Source organism: Mus caroli, unplaced genomic scaffold (genome assembly GCF_978045245.1).
Source record: "Mus caroli unplaced genomic scaffold, Mus_caroli_1 scaffold_5, whole genome shotgun sequence".
Classification (NCBI taxonomy): domain Eukaryota; kingdom Metazoa; phylum Chordata; class Mammalia; order Rodentia; family Muridae; genus Mus; species Mus caroli.
The window spans coordinates 114,460,967-114,483,515 of NW_028227260.1; the positions used below are offsets into that span (position 1 = coordinate 114,460,967).

Consider the following 22,549-nt stretch of genomic DNA (forward strand, 5'->3'; position numbering starts at 1 on the left):
TCAGCTGTTAAAATCACCTGTTCTATGCAGATGACCGGGCACAAAACACCCATATCTTGGATCACAATTTATGCACAGCTAAAGTTTCAGAGAATCAGTGCACACTTCCAGACTCTATAGGCAACAGAGGCATAAGTGAGAGAGAGGGCCAGAAGGGTCAGGCACATTCTTGTAATCAAGGTCAGTACTAGGAAGGTGGAGACAGGAGGGTACCAGGGGATAGAGGGGATAAGGATGCTCCCTTCTGATCCCTTAGGACAGAATAAACTCTTGTGGTGTGCGTAAGTACATTCAGAAAAAGTCCACACACATTAAATGTTATGCACATAAATAAATAGAAACAGAAATTGCATACAAGAGCCTCTACATTTGAAATAAAGTAGTGTCATTTGCATTGTTTCGTATGTTTCATGTTTGTTCAAGTTTTTCAAGTCTGTATGGACTTATGAACCTAGAAAGTGTCTTAAAGCCAGTAGTAGTTCATTCCCACCTCCTGAAAACTCCCTTTGAAGCAATGGTGCCTGGTACTCCATGTACGCATGCGCAGGATATATTCAGCCAATCAGGACAGTCCCTGGGTGAGACCTGTTTACTCCAGCGTGCGTCACAAAGGGTCCTCAGAAGCCTCTGTCCAGGCATCTCTGCTGACAACGGTTTTTTACCCTTGAGGAGCTGAGCACGGAAGGGTGCTGTTGGGAAAGTGTTCACCTCTGAGATAACCTGTAAGTGATAATTTGCTCTGATCAGGGTTGTTGGACAGTTAATCGAGGTGTGTCACAGTGTGGCATATCAGGCCCAGGTGGTCACTATGTGAGGAAAAGCCTACTGGTCCCCATTTCCTATGACTTCTGATTGTTAAATGAAGGTGGAGGACCATATTCATGGCAGAGGATTGAATAGGTCAGGGCCTTAGAGAATTGTGAACCCTTGGAGGACACAATCTTGGGTCCTGGGGATAGGATCAGCGAGCTGGCTGCAGGATTGGGGGTCGAGGGAGCATGTGTCTGTGAGTGAGGAGCCTTGGAGCTTGTCCTGTGTGCTGTAAGGAGCCTTAGGGTCCAACTTGGTGCTTGTTCTGTCAGGATCCATTAGAAATACACTGAGGATTCCTCCCTCTTCATTGTCTTCTCTATGGTGTGTTCCTTTGGTATACACTGTATGGACATTGCAGAGAAGGGAGTGGTAGAGGAAGAATGAATGAAAAGAAGAAGAGGAGACATTGCAAGAGATTAATAAGTAATCTGGGAAGGATTCTGAGCACCGATCCTCCTGTCTCAATCGCCCATGTATTGGGATTAAAGACTTGCACCACCAAGTTCAGCGTTTTCACTCAGTTTTATTTCTGTAGAAAGGGATCTTCCTTTGTAGCTCAGGCTGGCCTGGCTTGGGCAAGCCTTGAACTAAAAATCTGCAGATGTTTGAAATCCTCGGCTTCCCCCAATCCCACGTTTCTCCAATATAAGGATTTTCTGTGTGGGTGGTGGTTGCGAGTGTTTGTTGTAGACTGAGCATTGGGTCTTCTTGACATGAATATATAGTTACCATGCTCGTTATCTTTCTGAATAGTACTGTGAATTTACTTTAAAACCGAGATACACTGAAAAACGGAATTGATGATGTTTTGTTTAAAAAGAATCTTTGGGATATAGGATCAAAATTCAGATGCCTCAAAGTTTAAATGCAAACACATTTTGCTCAACATTTTTGGTGGGAAGGGGAGGACTCACACATTAAAGGCTGGCCTGTTTTTGCCTTTTTTTAAACTGAGAAATGGTAGATTGTTAACTTGGGTTCTAAAGAAGGTTTTTAAATACGTAAATTAAAGAAGATTTTAAAACAAAGTTAGGAGGGAGAGGGACATGATAAATGGGATACATGGAGGAAATTGTAAGGGAATACATATATATATATATATATATATATATGTATGGGTATATATATATATATATATATATGTGTGTGTGTGTGTATGTGTGTGTGTGTATACATATGTATATATATATATGTCATTATATTGAATATGTATTCAAAACTCTATGATAAAGACAAATTATTAAAAATATAAGTGTTAAAAAACAAAAGAAACAATCTTTCAATGAGCTAAGATAATTATTTGACTTTTTGACATTTTTAACTATTTAAATGATACCTTTGGATTCAGATTGCTATGTTTTTATTCTTTTTTCCTTTTTATTTTTGTAACTGAGAAGACAACTGAGTGCTTAAGAGAAAAATGGCAAAGAAAATGTGGGTGGTACCAAAGAACGGTTACTTATTACTTCTTGACTATGATGAAGATGAAGATGACATAAATGTTTTGGATGAGGCTCATTCTGAAGGTATAGTATATCCAGTCTTCGGTATTGATTGTGTCCTGCAGTTTCTTAGACTTTTACCAACTCACCTGCAATGGAACAAGTCTTTTCTAAGAGATTTCATATACTTAATTTCTAATTTTACCTATATCTATATATTCCTATACCTGAGTTTTAGCCGTGCATATACCTACTCTTGGCACTGTAGTCACAATATGTTGAGAAACAATAACTTGCTATGATTTTACCCCAGGAAAAGACCTGAACATTGTTCCTATATGTTAGCAAAACATGAATTTATTTCATATAACCTGCAAATGAATTGTTTCATTCCTTTTTTTCTATTATATATTTTCTTTATTTACATTTCAAATATTATCCCCTTTTCTATTTCCCCTCTGAAAATCCCCTCTCCTCTCCCTTCTCCCCCTGCCTCCAACACGCCCACTCCCAAATCCTGGCCCAGGCATTCCTTAATACTGGGCATAGGACCTTTACTGTACCAAGGGTCTCTCCTCCCATTGATGACCTACTAGCCCATCCTCTCCTACATATGCAGCTGGAGCCATAAGTCCTAACATCTGATTTATTTGATTGGTGTTTTAGTCCCAGGGAACTCTGGGGGTACTGCTTAGTTCATATTGTTCCTCCTCCTATGGGGCTGCAAACCCCTTATTCTCCTTGGGTACTTTCTCTAGCTCCATCATTGGGGACCCTGTGCTCAGTACGATGGATGTCTATGAGCATCCATTTCTGTATTTGTCAGGCACTGGCAGATCCTCTCAGGAGACAGCTATATCAGTCTCCTGTCCCCAAGCTCTTGTTGGCATCTTCAACAGTGTCTGGGTTTGGTGGTTATTATGGGATTTTTCCCTGAGTGAGGCAGTCTCTGGATGCATTCAGTCTCAGCTCCAATCTTTGCCTCTGTAACTCCTTCCATGGGTATTTTGTTTCCCATTCCATTCCCGCCAGAAATTCATAAAAACAAACTGAAGACCAGTCTTCATTTTCCTCTACCTGGTGTTGAAAGGCCAGATTGCCCAAATTTGTCTATATAGGATCCAAACAGCCTCAAAATCCTGAGGCTCCTCTCAGCCTCAGAAGTACTGGGACTTCAGACATAATTCAGGACAGGCTGTGTTTATTTGTGTGTTGTTTTGGTTTAGGGAAGTAAGCTCTAACTCTCTATCTCAGGAGTGTCTGAAACCTCGTGTGCAGCTTGAACTGGCCTTGAAACTGAAGTCCTCAGCCTTACAAATGTACTGGGGCCTGAGGATACATGCCTGTTTTATTTTTTTTTAATTTTTTTCTTAACTGAAGATTAAACACAGAGCTTCTTGCTGTAGCAGTAAAATATATGTCCAGACAGGCAGAACTTTATAATTTAGATTAAGGAAGCCCAAGATACTTTATTCAACTTAATTCTTTTTTTAAAAAATGTGTACATATTAAAGTTAAGGTTTATAATGGCTATCTTTGAAGCCAACTATTCTGTTCCATGTTTAAATACTAAAGTCTTTAGTATTAAATCAGAGGGTAATAGAAATATGGTTTTATCTTTAAACCCTTCATGCAATTATGAAGTGCTGCTTTTGTAAAATTCATTCCTTAATGTTATTTTATATTTCAATTTTATTAGTTTAAGTGATTTTTTTGATTCAAATGGCTTGAGAAAATTTATTTTTTTATTTTAAATCTGAAAACGTAAGTTTCTCAGTGGAATGGCAGCGTTTTGCACGTTCTGTAGAGACACCAATGGAAAACTGTAATTTGTTAAGTGGTGAACAGCAAGATGGGAATGCTTCAGAATTGGACCTTATGGAAGATACCAGATATCTTATGTTGGGCATTGATGTTACACTTCCTTTTTTCTAGTTATTCTTCTTAGGACTGTAATGAAGATCAAAAATCTCATATTGCATCTCTTGTCTTTAATCACAACATGTAAATAAATAGCTTAAAATATATTTCTAGATGACAATTAGACATTACTTGATTTTGTTTAACTTCTAGACAAATCATAGATCTGCTTTAAAACCTAATGTTGGCACTATGCCTGAATGATCACAAAGCATTTCATTAAAATTTTCAAAATAACATAATTGTTTTAATATCTTGTTTTATTACCAACCCAGTACAGAATCCAGTAACTCATGATGATGGGAATGCAAATCCTGAAAGAATAGTTGGAGATACACGGTAATATGTTCAAACTTATTATTTCCTTCTTAGTGTAAGTTCTTCCAGAAAAGTTTTATTGATTGTATAGCAAGTAATCTATATTAATAATTAGAATATGATATATATTATAAACAATATTTCCGTAAGATTAATCCTTAATTTGAATGGTTTTCTTGGAGGGTGTATTGCTGTGGGTCAAACTCTCATCGTCCTGCTGTAGGACAAAAGCTGAGCCGTCAAAAGGTATCCTTACTTTTTAAAGCTTTAATTACTTCATAGATCTCCAGTATAAAATATTCTGGGAAAATTTGAAGGTACGTTTTTTGGATATATAATGTGTTTAAAACTATATAGTATTAACATAATTTACATATTAGGAAATATTAGTTAATATACTATATGACATCTTAATGAATTATTCCTATTTATATGTAGTATTTTGTGAATATTTTTATTTTAATTTATTTATTATTCTCTATCATCTTCCTTTACATTTCTAATAATAGCCCTTTCTTGGTTTCACCCCAGAAACTCCCTATTCCATAACCCATCCCTTTGCTTCTATGAGGGTGTTCACCCCCCACCCACTCCCACCTCCCCATCCTGGCATTTGCCTACACTGGGGCATTGAACCTTCACAGGATCAAGGACTTCTCTTCCCACTGATGTCTGACAAGGTCATACTCTGCTATATATGCAACTGGAGCCATGGGAACCCCTCTTTTGTTGGTGGATTAGTCTCTGAGTGCTCTGGGGGGGTCTGGTTCGTTCATATTGTTGTTCTTCCTATAAGGTTGCAAACCCCTTCAGATCCTTCAGTCCTTCCTCTAACTCCTCCACTGGGGACCCATTGATCAGTCTGATGGTTGGCTGTGACAATCAGCCTCTGTTCTTGCCAAGCTCTGACAGAGCCTCTCAGGAGAAAGCCATATTAGGCTCCTGTCAGCAAGCACTTGTTGGCATCCACAATAGTGACTGGGTTTGGTGTCTGTATATGGAATGGATCCACAGGATGGGCAGACTCTAGATGGTCATTCCTTCAGTCTCTGCTCTGTACTTTGTCTCCATATTTCCTCCAAGGAGTATTTTGTTCTGCATTCTAAGAAGGAATGAAACACCCACACTTTCCTCTTCCTTCTTCTTGAGCTTCATGTGGTCTGTGAATTACATTTTGGGTATTCTGAGCTTTTAGGCTAATATCCACTTATCAGTGAGTACATACCATGTTTGTTCTTTTGGGATTGGGTTACCTCACACAGGATGATATATTTTAGATCCATCCTTTTGCCTGTGAATTTCATGAAGTCATTGTATCTGTACCATTACCATACATTTTTATCATTATTTCTCTATAATACAGCTTGAGGTCGGGGATGATTCCCCCTGAAGTTCTTTTATTGTTGAGAATATTTTTTTTGATATCCTGGATTTCTGTTATTCCAAATGATTTTTCAAATTGCTCTTTCTATCTCTATGAAGAATTAAGTTTGAATTTTGATAGAGATTGCATTGAATCTGTAGATTGCTTTTGGCAAGATGGCCATTTTTACTAAATTAAGTGTGCCAATCTATGAGCATGGGAGATCTTTCCATCTTTTGAGATTTTCAATTTCTTTCTTCAGACTTGAAGTTCTTGTCATACAGATCTTTCACTTGCTTGGTTTGAGACAAACCAAGGTGTGATAATTTGTGACCTTGTGAAGGGTGTTGTTTCCATAATTTCTTTTTCAGCCTGTTTATCCTTTGAGTAGAGGAAAGCTACTGATTTGTTTGAGTTAATTTAATATCCAGCCACTTTGCTGAATTTGTTTATCAGGTTTAGGAGTTCTCTGATGGAATTTATGGGGTCACTTACATATACAATCATGTCATCTGCAAATAGTGATATTTTGAATTCTGCCTTTCCTATTTTTATCCGTTTGACCTCTTTTTGTTGTCTAGTTGCTATGGATAGAACATCTAGTGCTGTAGAATACTACTATATTATATACTACTGTGAATAGGTAGGGAGATAGTGGGAAGCCTTATCTAGTCTTGTCTTGTCTGATATTAGTGGGATTGCATCAAGTTTCTCTCCATTTATTTTGATGTTGGATACTGGTTTGCTGTATATTGCTTTTACTATGTTTAGGTATGAGCCATGAATTCTTGATCTTTCCAAGAATTTTATCATGAAGGGTTGTTGAATTTTTGCAAATGATTTCTCAGCATCTAATGAGATAATACTGTGGATTTTTTCCTTGCCATTGTTTACATTGTGGATTTCCATATATTGAACCATCTCTGTATCCATGGGATGAAGACCACTTGATCATGAAGGATGATCATTGTAACATGTTCTTGAATTGGGTTTACCAAAAGTTTATTGAGTATTTTTGCATCAATATTCATAAGTGAAACTGGTCTCAAGTTTCCTTTCTTCATTTGGGTCTTTGTATGTTTTGGGTATAAGTGTAATTGTGGCTTCATAGAACAAATTGAATAGAGTTCCCTCTCTTTTTAATTTTGCGTAATAGTTTGAAGAGTGTTGGTATTAGGTCTTCTCTGAAGGTCTGATAGAATTCTGTACTAAACCCATCAGATCCTGGGTTTTTATTTTTGGTGAGGGGGTTGGGAGACTATTAATGATTGCTTCTATTTCTTTAGGGGTTCAGGGAGTGTTTGCAGGGTCTATCTGATCCTGATTTAAATTGGTACCTGATATCTGTCTAGATAATTGTCCATTTCATCCAAATTTTCCAGTTTTGTTGAGTATAGGCTTTTATAGTAGGATCTTTTTTTTTTTTTTTATCTCCTAAGTTTCTGTTGTTATGTCTCCCTTTTCATTTCTGGTTTTGTTAATTTGGATACTGACTCTGTGCCCTCTCTTTAGTCTGGATAAGGGTTTATCTATCTTGTTGATTTTCTCAAAGAACCAGCTCCTGGTTTGGTTGATTCTTTGTATAGTTCTTTTTGTTTCCACTTGTTTGATTTCAGTCTGGAGTTTGATTTTATCCTGCCTTCTACTCCTCTTGGGTGAATTTGCTTCCTTTTGTTCTAGAGCTTTTAATGGTGCTGTCAGGATGCTAGTGTATGCTCCCTCCAGTTTCTTTTTTGGAGGCACTCAGAGCTATTAGTTTTTCTCTTAGGAATACTTTCATTGTGTCCCATAAGTTTGGATATGTTGTAGTTTCATTTTCATTAAACTCAAAATAGTCTTTAATTTCTTTCTTTATTTCTTCCATGACCAATTTATCATTGAGTAGACTGTTTTTCAACTTCCACGTGTATATGGGTTTTCTTTTTTATTATTATTATTATTATTATTATTATTATTATTATTATTATTATTATGGGGGTTAAGACAGGGTTTTTCTGTTTATCCATGGCTGTCATGGAACTCATTTTGTAGACCAGGCTGGCCCTCAAACCAGAAATATGCCTGCCTCTGCATCCCAAGTGCTGGGATTAAAGGCATATGCCACCATGCCTGGATTATTTATATTATTATTGAAGATCAGCCTTAGTCAGTGATGACTTGATAGGATTCATGGGATTATTTAAATAATTTTATATCTTTTGAAGCCTGTCTTGTGACACATTATATGGTCAGTAATGGAGAAGGCATCATGAGGTGTTGAGAAGAAGGGACATTCTTTTGTTTTATGATAAAATGTTCTATGATATCTATAGATATAGACCTCTGTTAAATCCATTTGTTTCAAAACTTCTGTTAGTTTCACAGTGTCTCTGTTTTGTTTCTGTTTCCAGGATCTGTCCGTTGTTGAGAGTGGGGTGTTGAATTTTCCCACTATTATTATAGGGTACAATATGTGCTTTGAGCTTTAGTAGAGTTTCTTTTATGAATTTGGGTTTCCTTGCATTTGGAGCATAGATGTTCAGAATTGTGAGTTCATCTTTGTTGATTCATCCTTTGACAAGTATTGTGACAGTCCTTATCTTTAAAAAACAAAAACAAAAAAGAACAACAAAAAATTATTTTGGTTATAAGTTGATTTTATTCCATAGTAGAATGGCTATTCCAGCTTGTTTCCTGGGAATATTTGCTTGGAAAAGATTTTCCAGGCTTTTCCTCTGAGGTAATGTCTGTCTTTGTCACTAAGGTGGGTTTCCTGTATGCAGCAAAATCCTGGGTTCTGTTTATGTATCCAGTCTATTAATCTATGTCTTTTTATTGGGGAATTGAATCCATTGCTATTAAGAAATATTAAAGACCAGTGACTGTTGGTTGTTTCCTGTTACTTTTGTTGTTTAAGGTGGAATTATGTTTATGTTGCTACCTTCTTTGAGGTTTGTTGAAAGAAGATTTCTTTCTTGATTTTTGTATGGTGTAGTGTTTCCCTCCTTGTGTTGTAGTTTTCCATCTACCTTTGAAGGTTTGGATTCGAGGAAAGATATTGTGTGAATTTGGTTTTATCGTGGAATATTTTGGTTTCTCCATCTATGGTAATTTTGAGTTTTGCTGGGTATAGTAACCTGGGCTGGCAATTGTGTTCTCTCAGGGTCTGTGTATCATCTGTCCAGAATCTTCTGGTTTTATAGTCTCTGGTGAGAAGTCTGGTGTATTTCTAATAGGTGTGCCTTTTCATGTTATTTGACCTTTTTTCCTTACTGCTTTTAATATACTATCTTTATTTAGTGCATTTGTTGTTCTGATTATTATGTGTCAGCGAGAATTTCTTTTCTGGTCCAGTTTATTTGGATTTCTGTAGGCTTCTTGTTTGTTCATGTGCATCTCTTTCCTTAGATTGGGAAAGTTTTCATTTATGACTTTGATGAAGATATATGCTGGCCCTTTGATTTGTAATCTTTTTTCTCCTCTATACCTATTTTTCTTAGGTTTTGTCATCTCACTGTGTCCTGGATTTCCTGGATGTTTTGGGTTAGGAGATTTTTTCATTTTGCATTTTTTGACTGTTCTGTCAGTGTATCTATGGTATCTTCTGTACCTGCGATTCTCTATTCTATCTCTTGTATTCTGTTGGAGATGCTTGCATCTATGTCTCCTAGGTTTTCTTTCTCCAGGTTCATCTGTCTTTGTGAGTTTTTAAACTCTATTTCCAGTTTTAGATCCTAGATGGTTTTTGTTCAATTCCTTCACCTGTTCTGATGATGCCGACTAGTTTTGGTTTCTATATTTATATTCTTGCACTTAACTCTTGCTATCTCATTTTCTTTGGTGCTACCTTCCCTTGCAGTCTCTGACTGGAGCCTGTCCCTCCTGTAATCCTGGTTGTGTCAGAACTCATTGGAGTCCAGCTATCTGGGATCCTGGGATCCTGCGATCCTGATATTCTGGGTGTGTCTGAACTCCTGGAAGTCATGCTGCCTCTTGGATCCTGAAATCCTGGTGTGAACAATCTAGTGAGATCCTGCTGTGTCAGAGCTCCTGGGAGTTAAGCTTTTTCTTGGTGTTGCAATATTTGGTGGGGTGCCAGAGCCCTATGTTTTCTCTAGACACAGTTGCAAGCTGCAAGGAACCCGTGCCTCTGGCTGGGAGGATGATTTTGTTTCCCTGGTTCTTGTGGGGGTCCCACATACACAGGGTGTTGGGAAAGATATCGTGCCCTCAGCTGTGATCTTCTGTCAGAACTCCAGTGTTCCTGGGTGTCTCTGATCTCCTGGGAGTTGAGCTTCCTCTGTAATCCTGTGATCTTGGGCATTTCAGAATACCTGGGAGTCATGCTTCCTCTGGGTGTTTTAAGAGTGGGTGCAGAGCCAGTACCCCAGGTCTGATCCAGGTGCAGTTTCAGACCAGAAGGAATCCATGCCACTGGCAAGGCAGGAGTTCCTGTGTCCCTGGATCCTTAGGGACTCAAGTTACTCCTGATGTTGATGCCATTGCTGTGATCCTGGGTGTGTTAGAGCACCTGGGAGTTGAGCTTCCTCTGGGTATTGTAGGACTAGTTGCAGAGTCAGCACCCAAGGTCTACTCATGACACAGACTCTTGCAAATATTTTTGATTTAGCATCATGGACTTACTTTTTCCTGTGGTACAGAAGTGAAAATGGTGCTTTTTGCAGAGGTGTGACATTAATTAAACTTAATTTTTATTTTTTTGTATGTGTGTGTGTGGTGCATAAATACAAATGTGGAGGGCAGAGGAGGATGTTGGGTTTCGCTCTATTACTTTCCACCTTATTCCCTTAAGTCAGGTTCTGTCACTGAACATCCAGTTAGACAAGCAGCCAGCAAGTCCTAGCAATTCTCACTTTGCCTACCACAGTGCTGCTATTGTAGAAGCAACCATCCATGGTTGGTTTTCAAGATGGGTACTAGATTCAAATTTGCAAACCTCCTCCTTTCACAGTAAACCCTCTTAACTATTGAGGTATCTTCATAACTGCTTTGAAGGGATTTTAGAGGAAAAAAAAAGATGTAAACTTTTTTATACTTCCATGTATTCAAACCTAAGTGATATGTATACAAAATTCTGTACATTCAACAGTTTTTCATTGACCTAGTATTAATTTTATATTAAGTCATTTTCTTTTCTAGGACTCCTCTGTGCTTCTTTATTTGACACAGTGCAAAACTGAATTCTTTAATGTAACCCTTATTACTTTTTTTAAAATTTTATTTTATGGGTATGTTTGTTTTGCTTGCACACAGCTTGTATGTCTGGTACCTGAGGAGGCCAGATGAAGGCATTGATTCCCCTGGAACTGGAGTTATAGGTTGTGAGCCATCTTGGAGGTGCTGGGAATCCAATCTCAGATCTCTGGAAGGGAACCAGTGCTCTTAACTGCTGAATCATCTCTCCAATCCCCTCACTGGTTTTTGTTTTGTTTTGTTTTGTTTTTTCATAAAATGAATTATGTAACTGAAAGTAAAAGATAGCTTTACTAACCAGTGAGAGAATGATACTCAGATCCAAAAGAATCTGTTTTAAATTATATGTAATTGAATGTTACATTAGCTTTCTTAGAAGACAATAATTTTTCTTTGAGATATGGTCTCACTATGTAGTTCAGGCTGGCCTGAATTTTGCTATGTAATCTATGTTGTCCTATACACTGGAAAACTCCTGTTTAAGCTTCCTAGACTAGGATCATAGGCCCAAAATATCTTACATGGCTTAGGAAACAATGCTCTTAATACTTATTTTTCAGACATATTTGTATATTAGTGTTTTGCTTATAGGTATATATGTGCACCACATATGTGCCTGTTGCCCATAGATATTAGATGATTATTTGAGATACCTTGGACCTGGAGCCACATAAAGAGAAAACACATGGAAACTTATATCAAAGATTCTTTCAAAGAAAGCAACCAGAAATTAGAATGACTTTGGCAAATGAACAAATGGGAGAGGTAGAGGTTTTAGTTTGGTAGGGTCACATTTGTATCATTTAAAAAATTATAAATGGCTAAGTTTAAAAAAAAAAAGCCATGTGTGAGATTTTAGTAAAAAATATGTGTCTTTGATTTTGTCTAAGCATTTAACCCTATAACTTCATGCCTTCGAGGAAACTAAACCTAATTTTCAGAAATCTGTGAAAATTTTTATTTTCTACTTTAAGTACCTGTTAATTAGATTTTAAAATTTGATTTAATTTCATTGTGGAAACACAGAAGTCTTGCACAAAATCTTAGAAATGTAATTTATGGTTTATTATAACAATATGGAAAAGGATCAATTACATATGCAGACAATTTATATATTTTAATTGACTTATGTTTTGCAGTATGTCTTAACTGAATAAATATAGGAAAATAAATTAGACCTTATATTTGGTAGAAATTAATGAAAAAATACTTTGAAATACGATTAATTTCCTAAATTAAGATGTATATGTATTAAAACCTCTTTAATTTTAAAAAGCTAAAACATAAAAGAAGATGTCTCTGATAATCTGTTAGGGAAAAATCTGTAATGATTTCCCATTAGATAATTTTGTACTGCTGTTTTTCTTTTTATAGTATGAAATGGTCTATTTAATTTGTTTTGAGTGTTCTTTTTTCATATTGGTATGAAATGTGACTGCTTTCATTACTTTGCTTTACAGCGAGGTGATCAACCACAAATTGTGTGAGCAGAATATAACTACATTTCAGAAGTTTGATATGGATATACAGAAATTCAATGAAGAACAAGAAAAATCAATGGTTAGTATCATAACTAACTTTATAATTAACCTAGTATAACTAAGTATCAGGTAGGAATGGAGAAACTAGCCTTGTGTTGGGCACATGAACCTAAATTAAGTTTCATTATCTATCTATCCTTTGTTCTGTTCTAGTCCTACTGAATTGTAAACCAGAGAAGTATGATCACATACTACTATATCAATGAAAACCACTAGGTATTTTATGGTAGTCAAGATCATAAATTTTCAAGAGGCAGACATTTGCTGAAAGATGAAAAGAGGATTACCACTTTTTACAAAAGTGAGCACAGTATGTCAGCCTCAGGTACAGTTGATAGGAGAGTGAAAGCTTAGTTACTGGTGTCATCTGGACTCTGTTGTTAATATTAGAAAGCCAATTCAAACTGGTAAATCAGTTCTTACCATCATAACTTAGTACAGATTTAGTAACAACAGTGGATGGAAACAACCTGTTTCCATCAGGCTGTCTCAACGACCCTAGCAGAATATTCCTGTGGAAGAATATCACCAAACTATCTTAGATCATCTCTCCATTACTGTACCAATGACTGTAGTCATCACATGGTTTCCAAGTAAGACCTGAGATGATGACCATATTAACTACATTTTTATTTGATGGTTTAATAGTTTCAGAAGTATTAAATATGAAAGGAACAGGAGATCCATTCCTGCCTGGGAAGGCATTGAGGAAGCTGCCATTATATGTCAGTTCAAGAAAGAGATAGGGACTGAAGATAAAAAAAAAAAATACTCCAATTGAAGGCAATTTTTATACCTTGATCTCTGGATGAAATTTCAAGGGGGAGTGATCATCAGTGTAAATGAGGAATCTAAAGACAGACCCCCAGAGAACTTAAATATTTGTAATTCTGCATGTGGCAAGGGGGGGGGGTTGAGAGGGAACCAGCAAGGGAAGAGAACAATTGGTAGAAAGAATACTACCATAAGTGAAGGAAAACTTTTAAGGAAGAAAAGTTCACTAACTGTGTCATATGTTGCTAATGGGCCAAATAAGATAGATTTGCAGGGCTGGAAAATGGTTTATTTGGTAATCTTTCTCAGTGTAGGCATGGAGACCCGAGCTTATATTCCCTGAGTAGGCATGCATGCACAGACCACCACCACTACCACCACCTACACAACCACCACCAACAAACTAGCAAAACTAAAAACAAACCACCACAACAATAAAAGTTAGTGTGGTGGTGAGCATTTTAGAACCACCAAACTCAGATTTAGTTCAGAGATAAGAAGATTCCCAGAGCTTCCTAGCCACCAGGTGTAGCCTAATGGATGAGCTCTAGGTTCAGTCAGATCCTGTCTCCCAAACAGTAGGGTGCAACCAAAGAAGACACCCAATATTAATCCTTTGTCTCCATATATATGCATGTGTATGATTTTTAAATGGAAAATACGCAAAGTGGAGGTCATTGTACTTAATCAGGATGATTTGAGTGGAAGTGTGAGGTTAAACTGATCACAATATATAAAGGACAAAATAGGAATGTAGTGTCCCAAGGAGAAAAGGTATAAAGAGCTTGTCTTAATTTTTTATAAAATGCAAATTACCATGGTTGTGTGCCAACATAAAGAATACAAAGAGAAATGTATATTACTACTTCCATGTGTTACTTGAGATTGAAACCTAGAGAAAACCAATCTACCACTAAACTTTTTCCCCAGACATCTCTTTACACTTTATTTTGAGGCAGGATGTCTTTAAGTGATCAAGACTAGATCTTGTGATCATTGTAACTCAAACTTTATAAAAGTTAGTTTTATAGGCATTACATTGACAGCCAGCTGGAGTCATAAATTTAAAATAGCAGTTACAATTGCTGAAACTCTTGACAATAGTTGAGACAAGTGAAGATGTTGGACTTAGAAAAGAATAGTGTAAGGCATCCTTAAGAATGGAAGAGAAAGTTGAAGACGTGGAACATACACTTTAGGTTGGGGGTACATACAGAGATGAGGTAGTGAACCAACTCTTGGGATTGCTTCTGCTATTTAGTAAAAGGAGGCCATTGTATGATAAAAGCATTAACACTAGCTAGAGTTAAGCTTCCAGGGTTATGATTTTACCAAGTTCATGTTAACATGGTGCATGCCTATAAACCTAAGTACTTGGAGGCTAAGGCCAGTCTCTGCAGCATGGCAAACACTTTCTCATAAAAAAAAAAGTTTTATTAACCCACAATTGGTAGTATAGTTGTATTTCATGTTACTTAAAAATATAAGTATATTTAGTCATAGTTGTTAAAATGTTAAATCACGTAGAAAACTATTCCTTTTAAGTTTCATATTGAATTATTTTTGCTCACGTAAACATTTTAGTATTGGAGATATATTTAGTGGTTGAATCTTAGCCTAGCATTCATGCTGCATGGCAGTAACAACAAAATGAACAGAATTGTTATAGTAATGTTTTCCTTTTACATTTGTAGAGCAATTATCAAAAAGAACAACAAGCATTAAAACTGTCCAAATGTAGTCAGAGCCAGACCCCGGAAGCAATTAAAGACATGCATGAGAAGTCCATGGAGGTGTGCATGGAGGTATGCGCATAGTCAATAAAATGTCCTTAGGAAACTAAATATGTTTTAGGAATCAAAAAGTTTAACTACTTGCTATTTTGAATTATTTCTGACTGAAGTGACTGATATTATCTGTAAAATCCTAATGACTTTGTAGGAATTATTGAAGACATGAAATGATAAACTGGGAATTTGTCCTCAGATGTACCTCATAGTTTATTAACAGTATAATTATCTGGCTTAACTATATATAGCACGTCTATACATCATTTGCACAGAATCTTTCCTATTTGTATGCTTGGGAGTTTGTTTAGTAAGAAGTGCTTTTCTGTTTTAGGGTTTGATGAACTTGGAGAACAACAACGATGATATGCTTTTTGATGTAGATGGTGAACTGAGAAAATAAATGTCTGTGTTTAAAAGAGACATTATGAAGCATACTCTGAAGTACTCATCTACTTTCCCATCTTCAGACTAATGAAGCATACATATTTTTTACTTGCTGGTACATTTGTAACCAAATAAAAAAATTTGCTAACTTTTTTTTCCCCTATGTAACTGAGTTTGAAAGACTCTTTAATCCTTGTTATTCTGATGATTCTAAGAAGGAAGTTAAACCCCACTGATGTGATTATAAAGTCAACTAGGAGGTATACCTCTAGAGTCAAAATAGAACTCCTTTATTTTTAAACATCTTTAATCATTTTCTTGTTTAAGTGTAAGAGCCTCTTTATATTAACTTCCAAACAAAATCTAAATGAATAAGTGAGTGGCAAATATTCCTTTGTACCGAACTTTCACACACTAATGTAGTGAATTGTTTAAAATTTATTCTTTAATCTTTTTTTAAAGTCCAGACTTTATCCCCCTCCTTGTCTGCCCTCTGACTGTTCCACATGCCATAACTCCTTCTGCCATGCCCCCCACGCCCCCACTCCCCATCTCCAAAAGGATGTCCCCACCATCCTACCCCCACCCCACCAGACCTCCCTACTCCCTGTGGCCTCAAGTCTCTTGAGGGTTAGATGCAACTTCTCTAACTGTGTCCAACACGGGAGTCCTCTGCTGTATATGTGTTGGGGGCTTCAAATCAGCTGCTGTATGCAGTCTGGTTGGTGGCTCAGTGTCTGGGAGATCCTGGGAGGTCCAGGTTATTTGAGACTGTTGGTCCTCCTACAGGGTCGCCCTCTTCCTCAGCTGCTTCTAGCTTTTCCCTAATTCAACCACAGGGGTTCCCAGCTTCTGTACATTGGTTGCATGTAAATTTCTGCATCTGTCTCTTTCACTTGCTGGTTGGGTCTTTCAGAGGGCAGTCATGATAGGCCCATTTTTGTGAGCACACCATAGCATCAGTAATAGTGTCAGGCCTTGATGCCTCTCCTTGAGCTGCATCCCAATTTGGGCCTGTCACTGGATCTCCTTTTCCTTAGGCTTTTCTCCATTTTTGTCCCTGTCCTTCTTTCAGACAGGAACAATTCTGGGTTAAAGCTTTTGACTGTGGGATGGCAACCCAATCTTTCCACTTGATGTCCTGTTTCTCCACTGGAGGGCTCTACAAGTTCCCTCACCCCACTGCAGGGCATTTCATCTAAGGTCCCTCCCTTTGAGTCTTGAGATTCTCTCACCTCTCAGGTCTCTTGTACATTCTAGAGTGTCCTGTGCTATTCCTGTCCCGCAGGAATGCACACAGAACACAAGTCAAGACATTTCGTGGTTACACTGTATTCATAATCGTGAGGTAGAACAAAGAAGGATAGAAAAGTGTTGCTATATATACCCACAGGTGTGACATGTTAATACTACTGGCGGTTCCACCCACAGTCTCAAATGTCCCAGGGGACAGACTAGTGACTTGGCAGGCATTTGCTCCTGCACATGCGCACAACGGAGCTTAGCGCCATCTAGTGACGGCATGTATTATCACGGCTTCCTACACTAGAGGGTTTTATAACCTCCTACCTATCAAACATGCCTCTTTCCATTCTTTTTGCTGGTCCTAAGCGCTTCAGTTCTTTTCCCCACCCCCGCAATACCTGATCATTTTCCTCTCTTCCCCTCCTTGTCCCCTTTCACACCCAGGTCCCTCCCCCCTCCCTGTTGTGATTTTTTTTAACCTTCATAACATTTCTAATTCTTTTTATTGATAAAGATAATTGAAATTTATTTTTAATCATTATCTTATTAGTTCCCAAAGGTATGAGATACAAATATAGAAGGTTCATTGGTTTGATTTTATTTCATTTCATTTCATTTTTGTGATAGCCACTTAGTCTGTTGTTTATTGTCCAGGAAGGTCTAGAATGTTTAGGTTCAAGGTGATCCCAGCATTCCATGTAGGTGCTATTACAGGTATGTGACAACATATCTGGCTTACACTGTTTTTAAGAAAATAGTCCCACAAAAATCTCCTATAAACATTATAAAATTAACACTGTCAGCTCTGAGAGATGAGAATATTTCCTGTTCACTTACAAAATTCATTGAAAGAAAGTGTATTTGTTTCTTGAAACAAACTAAACTGCTAACTGTGAGGCAGGATAAAAGGACTGATTAGTCCCCTCTCACTGTTTCAGGCCCAGCCCCTTCTCTCTGTTCCCATTGTTCTTCTTTCTGAGATCTCTGTCTGTCTTTGTTCCCAGCTTCCCCTCTATCTGTTCTCTGCCCTACATTTTCTGACCTAATGGCTTTGCTTCTGTCTGTCTGCCTCTATCTCTTCCCCAGTTCCTCACTCCTCTCCCCTCCCCCAATAAATCCATTTTATACCAGGTCTGTTGCATGGTATAATTTCTCAGGGGAACACCTGGCATTAGCCCTCCAAAGGTACTCCCTTGCCATGTTATATTTCATAACACTAACACATTAAATGTAACTGAAAAAATGTATAAATATTTGTTTGAGACGTGGATTTTTCTCATAAAGGCATCAAAACATCATTTCATTGTGCTTGGCCTTCAGATAAATGACACCTAAACTTACCTAATGATTAAGAATGCTTCACATGTGTCTCAAACATAAATTATCAAGAATGCCTTCTATTTTGATGGTCAGCAATCATATAGAAGTTTGATTTTTAGATTCATTCTTTTTTTTTAGTATTAGTATTTTGTTTATTCAGGCATATTCAACATCTTGCAAACTTTATATGCCTCAGTATTTGGGGAACACCAGGGCCAAGAAGTGGGAGTAGGTGGGTAGGGGAGTGGGGGTGCAGATTTGGGGGATTTTGGGGAAAACATTTGAAATATAAAGGAAGAAAATACCTAATTAAAAAAAGAAATAAAAAACTAAAAAAAGAATGCTTCACATGTGTCTTCAAACATAAATGATCAAGAATATCTTCTATTTCGATGTTCAGCAAACATATAGAAGTTTGATTTTTAGATTCTTTTTTTTTTAGATTTAGTATTTTATTTATTCAGTATGATCCAACATACTATTATGTGTATTGAAAATATATCATAATTAAAACTCACAAATATGCACATACTGTGTCAGTGGCCTGTTCATTGTGTTTAGATTCATTCTTAAGCTGTTAATCTTTATTCCTCATTATTTCAAATATTCATTTATAGATAGAAAGAATTGAAATATTTGTTTTACCAAATATTCAACATTTCTTTTAAATCAATCATACTGTTTTTCTAAATTTACTTAAATGAATTAATCATTCCAGATAAGCTGCTGAGTGACTTTCTCCATTTCTGTCCATCTTATTTTGAGATAGTTGTTCTCATTGAACTTGGAGCTGGCCCTTTCAGCTACACTGGTACTTCAGCAAGCCCCGGCATCTATCTCTCTCCACTCCTCCAGGGCTGGGTTACACACAAGTGCTGGCACACTTAGCATTTACTGTGAGTGCAAGCACTTTACCCAGTTAGCCAACTTCCTAGCCCCTATCCAACTATTTTTTAATTAACATTAAACAGTTTTTATATCAAGGTAATACGCTACTTTGTGAGCTGAATTTTGGAATTGTTTTTCTTCTTGAAACAATGTATATCTATCATTGCCCTTTAACACACATAAATGCACAACCTTGCTCCAGTGGCTAGAGCACTGTTCATTTAAACCAGCGATAACAAGCAGATGCAACAGGAGTAGCAGCAACTGCCCCAGGTCCTCTCAGGAGCTCTTGCATTTATACCCTCTCAAGAGTCCCTAGAATTTCAAACATAAACTATGTGCAGCTGGGGACACACGTGAGATTAAAACAAAACAAAACAAAAAAGTACTCATATAACATTACTGGGTTTTTAAAGAAAGCAAAATTCTCACACATTGCTGTTCATCACTGAAAGAAGTCAGGACTGGAACTCATGCAGGTGAGGGAGCAGGAGCTGATGCAGAGGCCATGGAGGGATAGTCCTTACTGGCTTGCTTCCCCTGGCTTGCTCAGCCTGCTCTCTTATAGAACCCAAGACTAACAGCCCAGAGATGATCCTACCCACAAGGGGCTTTTCCCCCTGGTTCACTAATTGAGAAAATGCCTTACAGTTGGATCTCATGAAGGCATTTCCTCAACTGAAGCTTCTTTCTCTGTGATAACTCTAGCTATGTCAAGTTGAAACAAATCTAGCCAGTACAATTGACCCCTTGTCAACTTGACACACAAACACATCACTAGTAAGCCTCAACCCTTGCATTCTTATTCATCCCCAAGATATAAATAACTTTAAAAGTCCCATAGTCTTTACATATTCTTAAAATTTCAATCTCTTTAAAATATCCATCTCTTTTAAAATCCAAAGTATTTTTACAATTAAAAGTCTCTTAACTGTGGGCTCCACTAAAACAGTTTCTTCCTTCAAGAGGGAAAATATAAAGGTACAGTTACAATCAAAGCAAAAATCAATCTCCAACCATCCAATGTCTGGGATCCAACTCACGATCTTCTGGGCTCCACCAAGGGCTTGGGTCACTTCTCTAGCCATGCCCTTTGTAGCACATGCGTCATCCTCTGGGCTCCAGACAACTGTACTCCACTGCTGCTGCTGCTCTTGGTGGTCATCTCATGTAACTGGCATGTCCAAAACACTGCATGACCCCTTCAGTCCTGGGCCTTCAATTGCAACTGAGGCTACACCTTCACCAATGGCCTTTCATAGCCTCTCACAGTGCCGAGCCTCAGCTGCTGTGCGTGATCCCTTCATGCCTTCAAAACCAGTACCACCTGTGAGACCCTTACATATTACCAAGTCCCGCTTCAGCAGGAGTACAATCTTGGCTATCTCTGGAGCACACCCTCTTTGTGCTTTCAGAAAACACTTCCCAGAAGATGTCACCTCAATAATGCTGGTCTCTTCTTAATTACCACTAAATTCTTAGCTCCAGCTAACCAGCATCAATAGTCCCAGTAATGGAAAGTTTTTGCTTTAGTAGTTCTAGTATCTTCTTAACCACAGCTGATTCTTCAGCCCCAGCTAACCAGAGATACAAAATCTTCACAATCAAAACAGCAATGGCCCTGAAAGTGTCTTTAATATTCCCTCTGAAATTTCACAATCCAGACCTCCATCTTCTGTACTTTTCTCAACATTATCTTCCAAGCTCCTATACAACATCTGACAGAGCTCTTAACAACAAATGGATCTTCAAGTCCAAAGTTCCAAAGTCCTTCCACAGTCCTCCCCAAAACATGGTCAGGTTTTCTCAGGAATACCCCACTCCCAGTACCAATTTGTCTTAGTCAGGGTTTCTATTCCTGCACAAACATCATGACCAAGAAGTAGTTGGGGGAGAAGGGTTTATTCAGCTCACATTGCCACATTGCTGTTCATCACTGAAAGAAGTCAGGACTGGGACTCAAGCAGGTCAGGGAGCAGGAGCTGATGCAGAGGCCATGGAGGGATGTTCCTTACTGGCTTGCTTCCCCTGGCTTGCTCAGCCTGCTATCTTATAGAACCCAAGACTAACAGCCCAGAGATGGTCCTACCCACAAGGGGCCTTTCCCCCTTGATCACTAATTGAGAAAATGCCTTACAGTTGGATCTCATGGAGGTATTTCCTCAACTGAAGCTCATTTCTCTGTGATAACTCTATCTGTGTCAAGTTCACACAAAAGTAGCCAGTACAGTTTAACTCCCTAAAACTTCAATTGGGGCTAGGTGTGGTAGTAGCACATGCCTTTAAACCTAGCACTCCAGAGTCAGAGGCCTCTGTTAGTTTGATGGTAGCCTGGACTACTACACAGTGTGTTCCTGGTTACACTGATCTACATAATGAGACCCTGTCAAAACCAAAACCAAAACCAAAACCAAAACCAAAACCAAAACCAAAACCAAAACCAAAACCAAAACCAAAACCAAAACCAAAACCAAAACCAAAACCAAAACCAAAACCAAAACCAAAACCAAAACTAAAACCAAAACCAAAACCAAAACCAAAACCAAAACCAAAACCAAAACCAAAACCAAAACCAAAACCAAAACCAATACTTCAGTTGTTGTGGAAAACTGACTTACCTAGTGGAAGTGTGATTTAAACTTCTGCTGGAAGCACCACATACCTGGGCCAAAGATTTTATAATGCAGTGGATTAGGAAATCCAATGCTTTGGTTCCCAAACCACTTTGAACAAAACCTCTATCCCTTGTCTAGTTTCTCTCATCTCTGACTGGCCTGAAACAGTGTCAATGCAGATATCAGGTACCATGCCCTCTGTGGACTATATCAGATATGTGAGGGACACAGCCTAGATTATACTTCTGCTCAACCCATCAGGATTGTGTGTGTTAGGGTCTAGCTGTACAGTTTTCTTCCTGTTCCAACTTACCAGAGGGGACCATTTAGAAATTATAAGTACAGGAAATCTCAAAGTAAATGGTGTGCCCTACAAATTGGCAACTATAAATAAAATTAATGGCCATCTGAGTATAAAATCCATTATCATGGTCCAGCTACCTGGACAGAGGATGGGTCCGGAGGCTACCATACTCCCATGTATATGTGAAACCACGTTATCAGGGTAAGGCACAGTTGAAACTATTATTATTATTATTATTATTATTATTATTATTATTATTATTATTATTATTACTTCTACTATATTATAATGTGACATATAAAATTATTATTAACTGTACAATCCAAGTACAGTTGAATTTATTACTAATATAACTCCCAAAGCCCTTAATATATTGTTGTATAATAGTGTCCTCAGAGGATCGAAACCTTCCACCCTGCAGGAATCTCCTTAAGCAGGGAGATAAACAACTCAAAAGAGCTTCAGGAAGCTCTTTAAGCAGGAAGGCAAACACCTCCAAACAGCTTCAAGGAGTCCCCCAAACTTAAAACAGTCATTAGGCTCCTCCATGCCAGAGGAAGGACTAAAAGCTGAGAGTCCTTCTCAGATGCAGAAAGCTGAGCTACAATTGAGGAGTATCTTGGAAGATGAGACTAGTTT

General features: G+C 37.8%; 1 protein-coding gene across 1 annotated transcript; it reads left to right on the forward strand.

The window, feature by feature from the left end:
* The first annotated feature begins 662 nt into the window (after window positions 1-662).
* LOC147004762 (X-linked lymphocyte-regulated protein PM1-like) lies at window positions 663-12,752 on the forward strand. Its single transcript, XM_085837834.1, has 5 exons — window positions 663-722; window positions 2,211-2,339; window positions 4,451-4,514; window positions 12,510-12,609; window positions 12,744-12,752. The coding sequence occupies exons 2-5, from the start codon at window positions 2,234-2,236 to the stop codon at window positions 12,750-12,752; spliced, it is 279 nt and encodes a 92-aa protein (XP_085693960.1). The 5' UTR covers window positions 663-722; window positions 2,211-2,233.
* The last annotated feature ends 9,797 nt before the right edge of the window (window positions 12,753-22,549 follow it).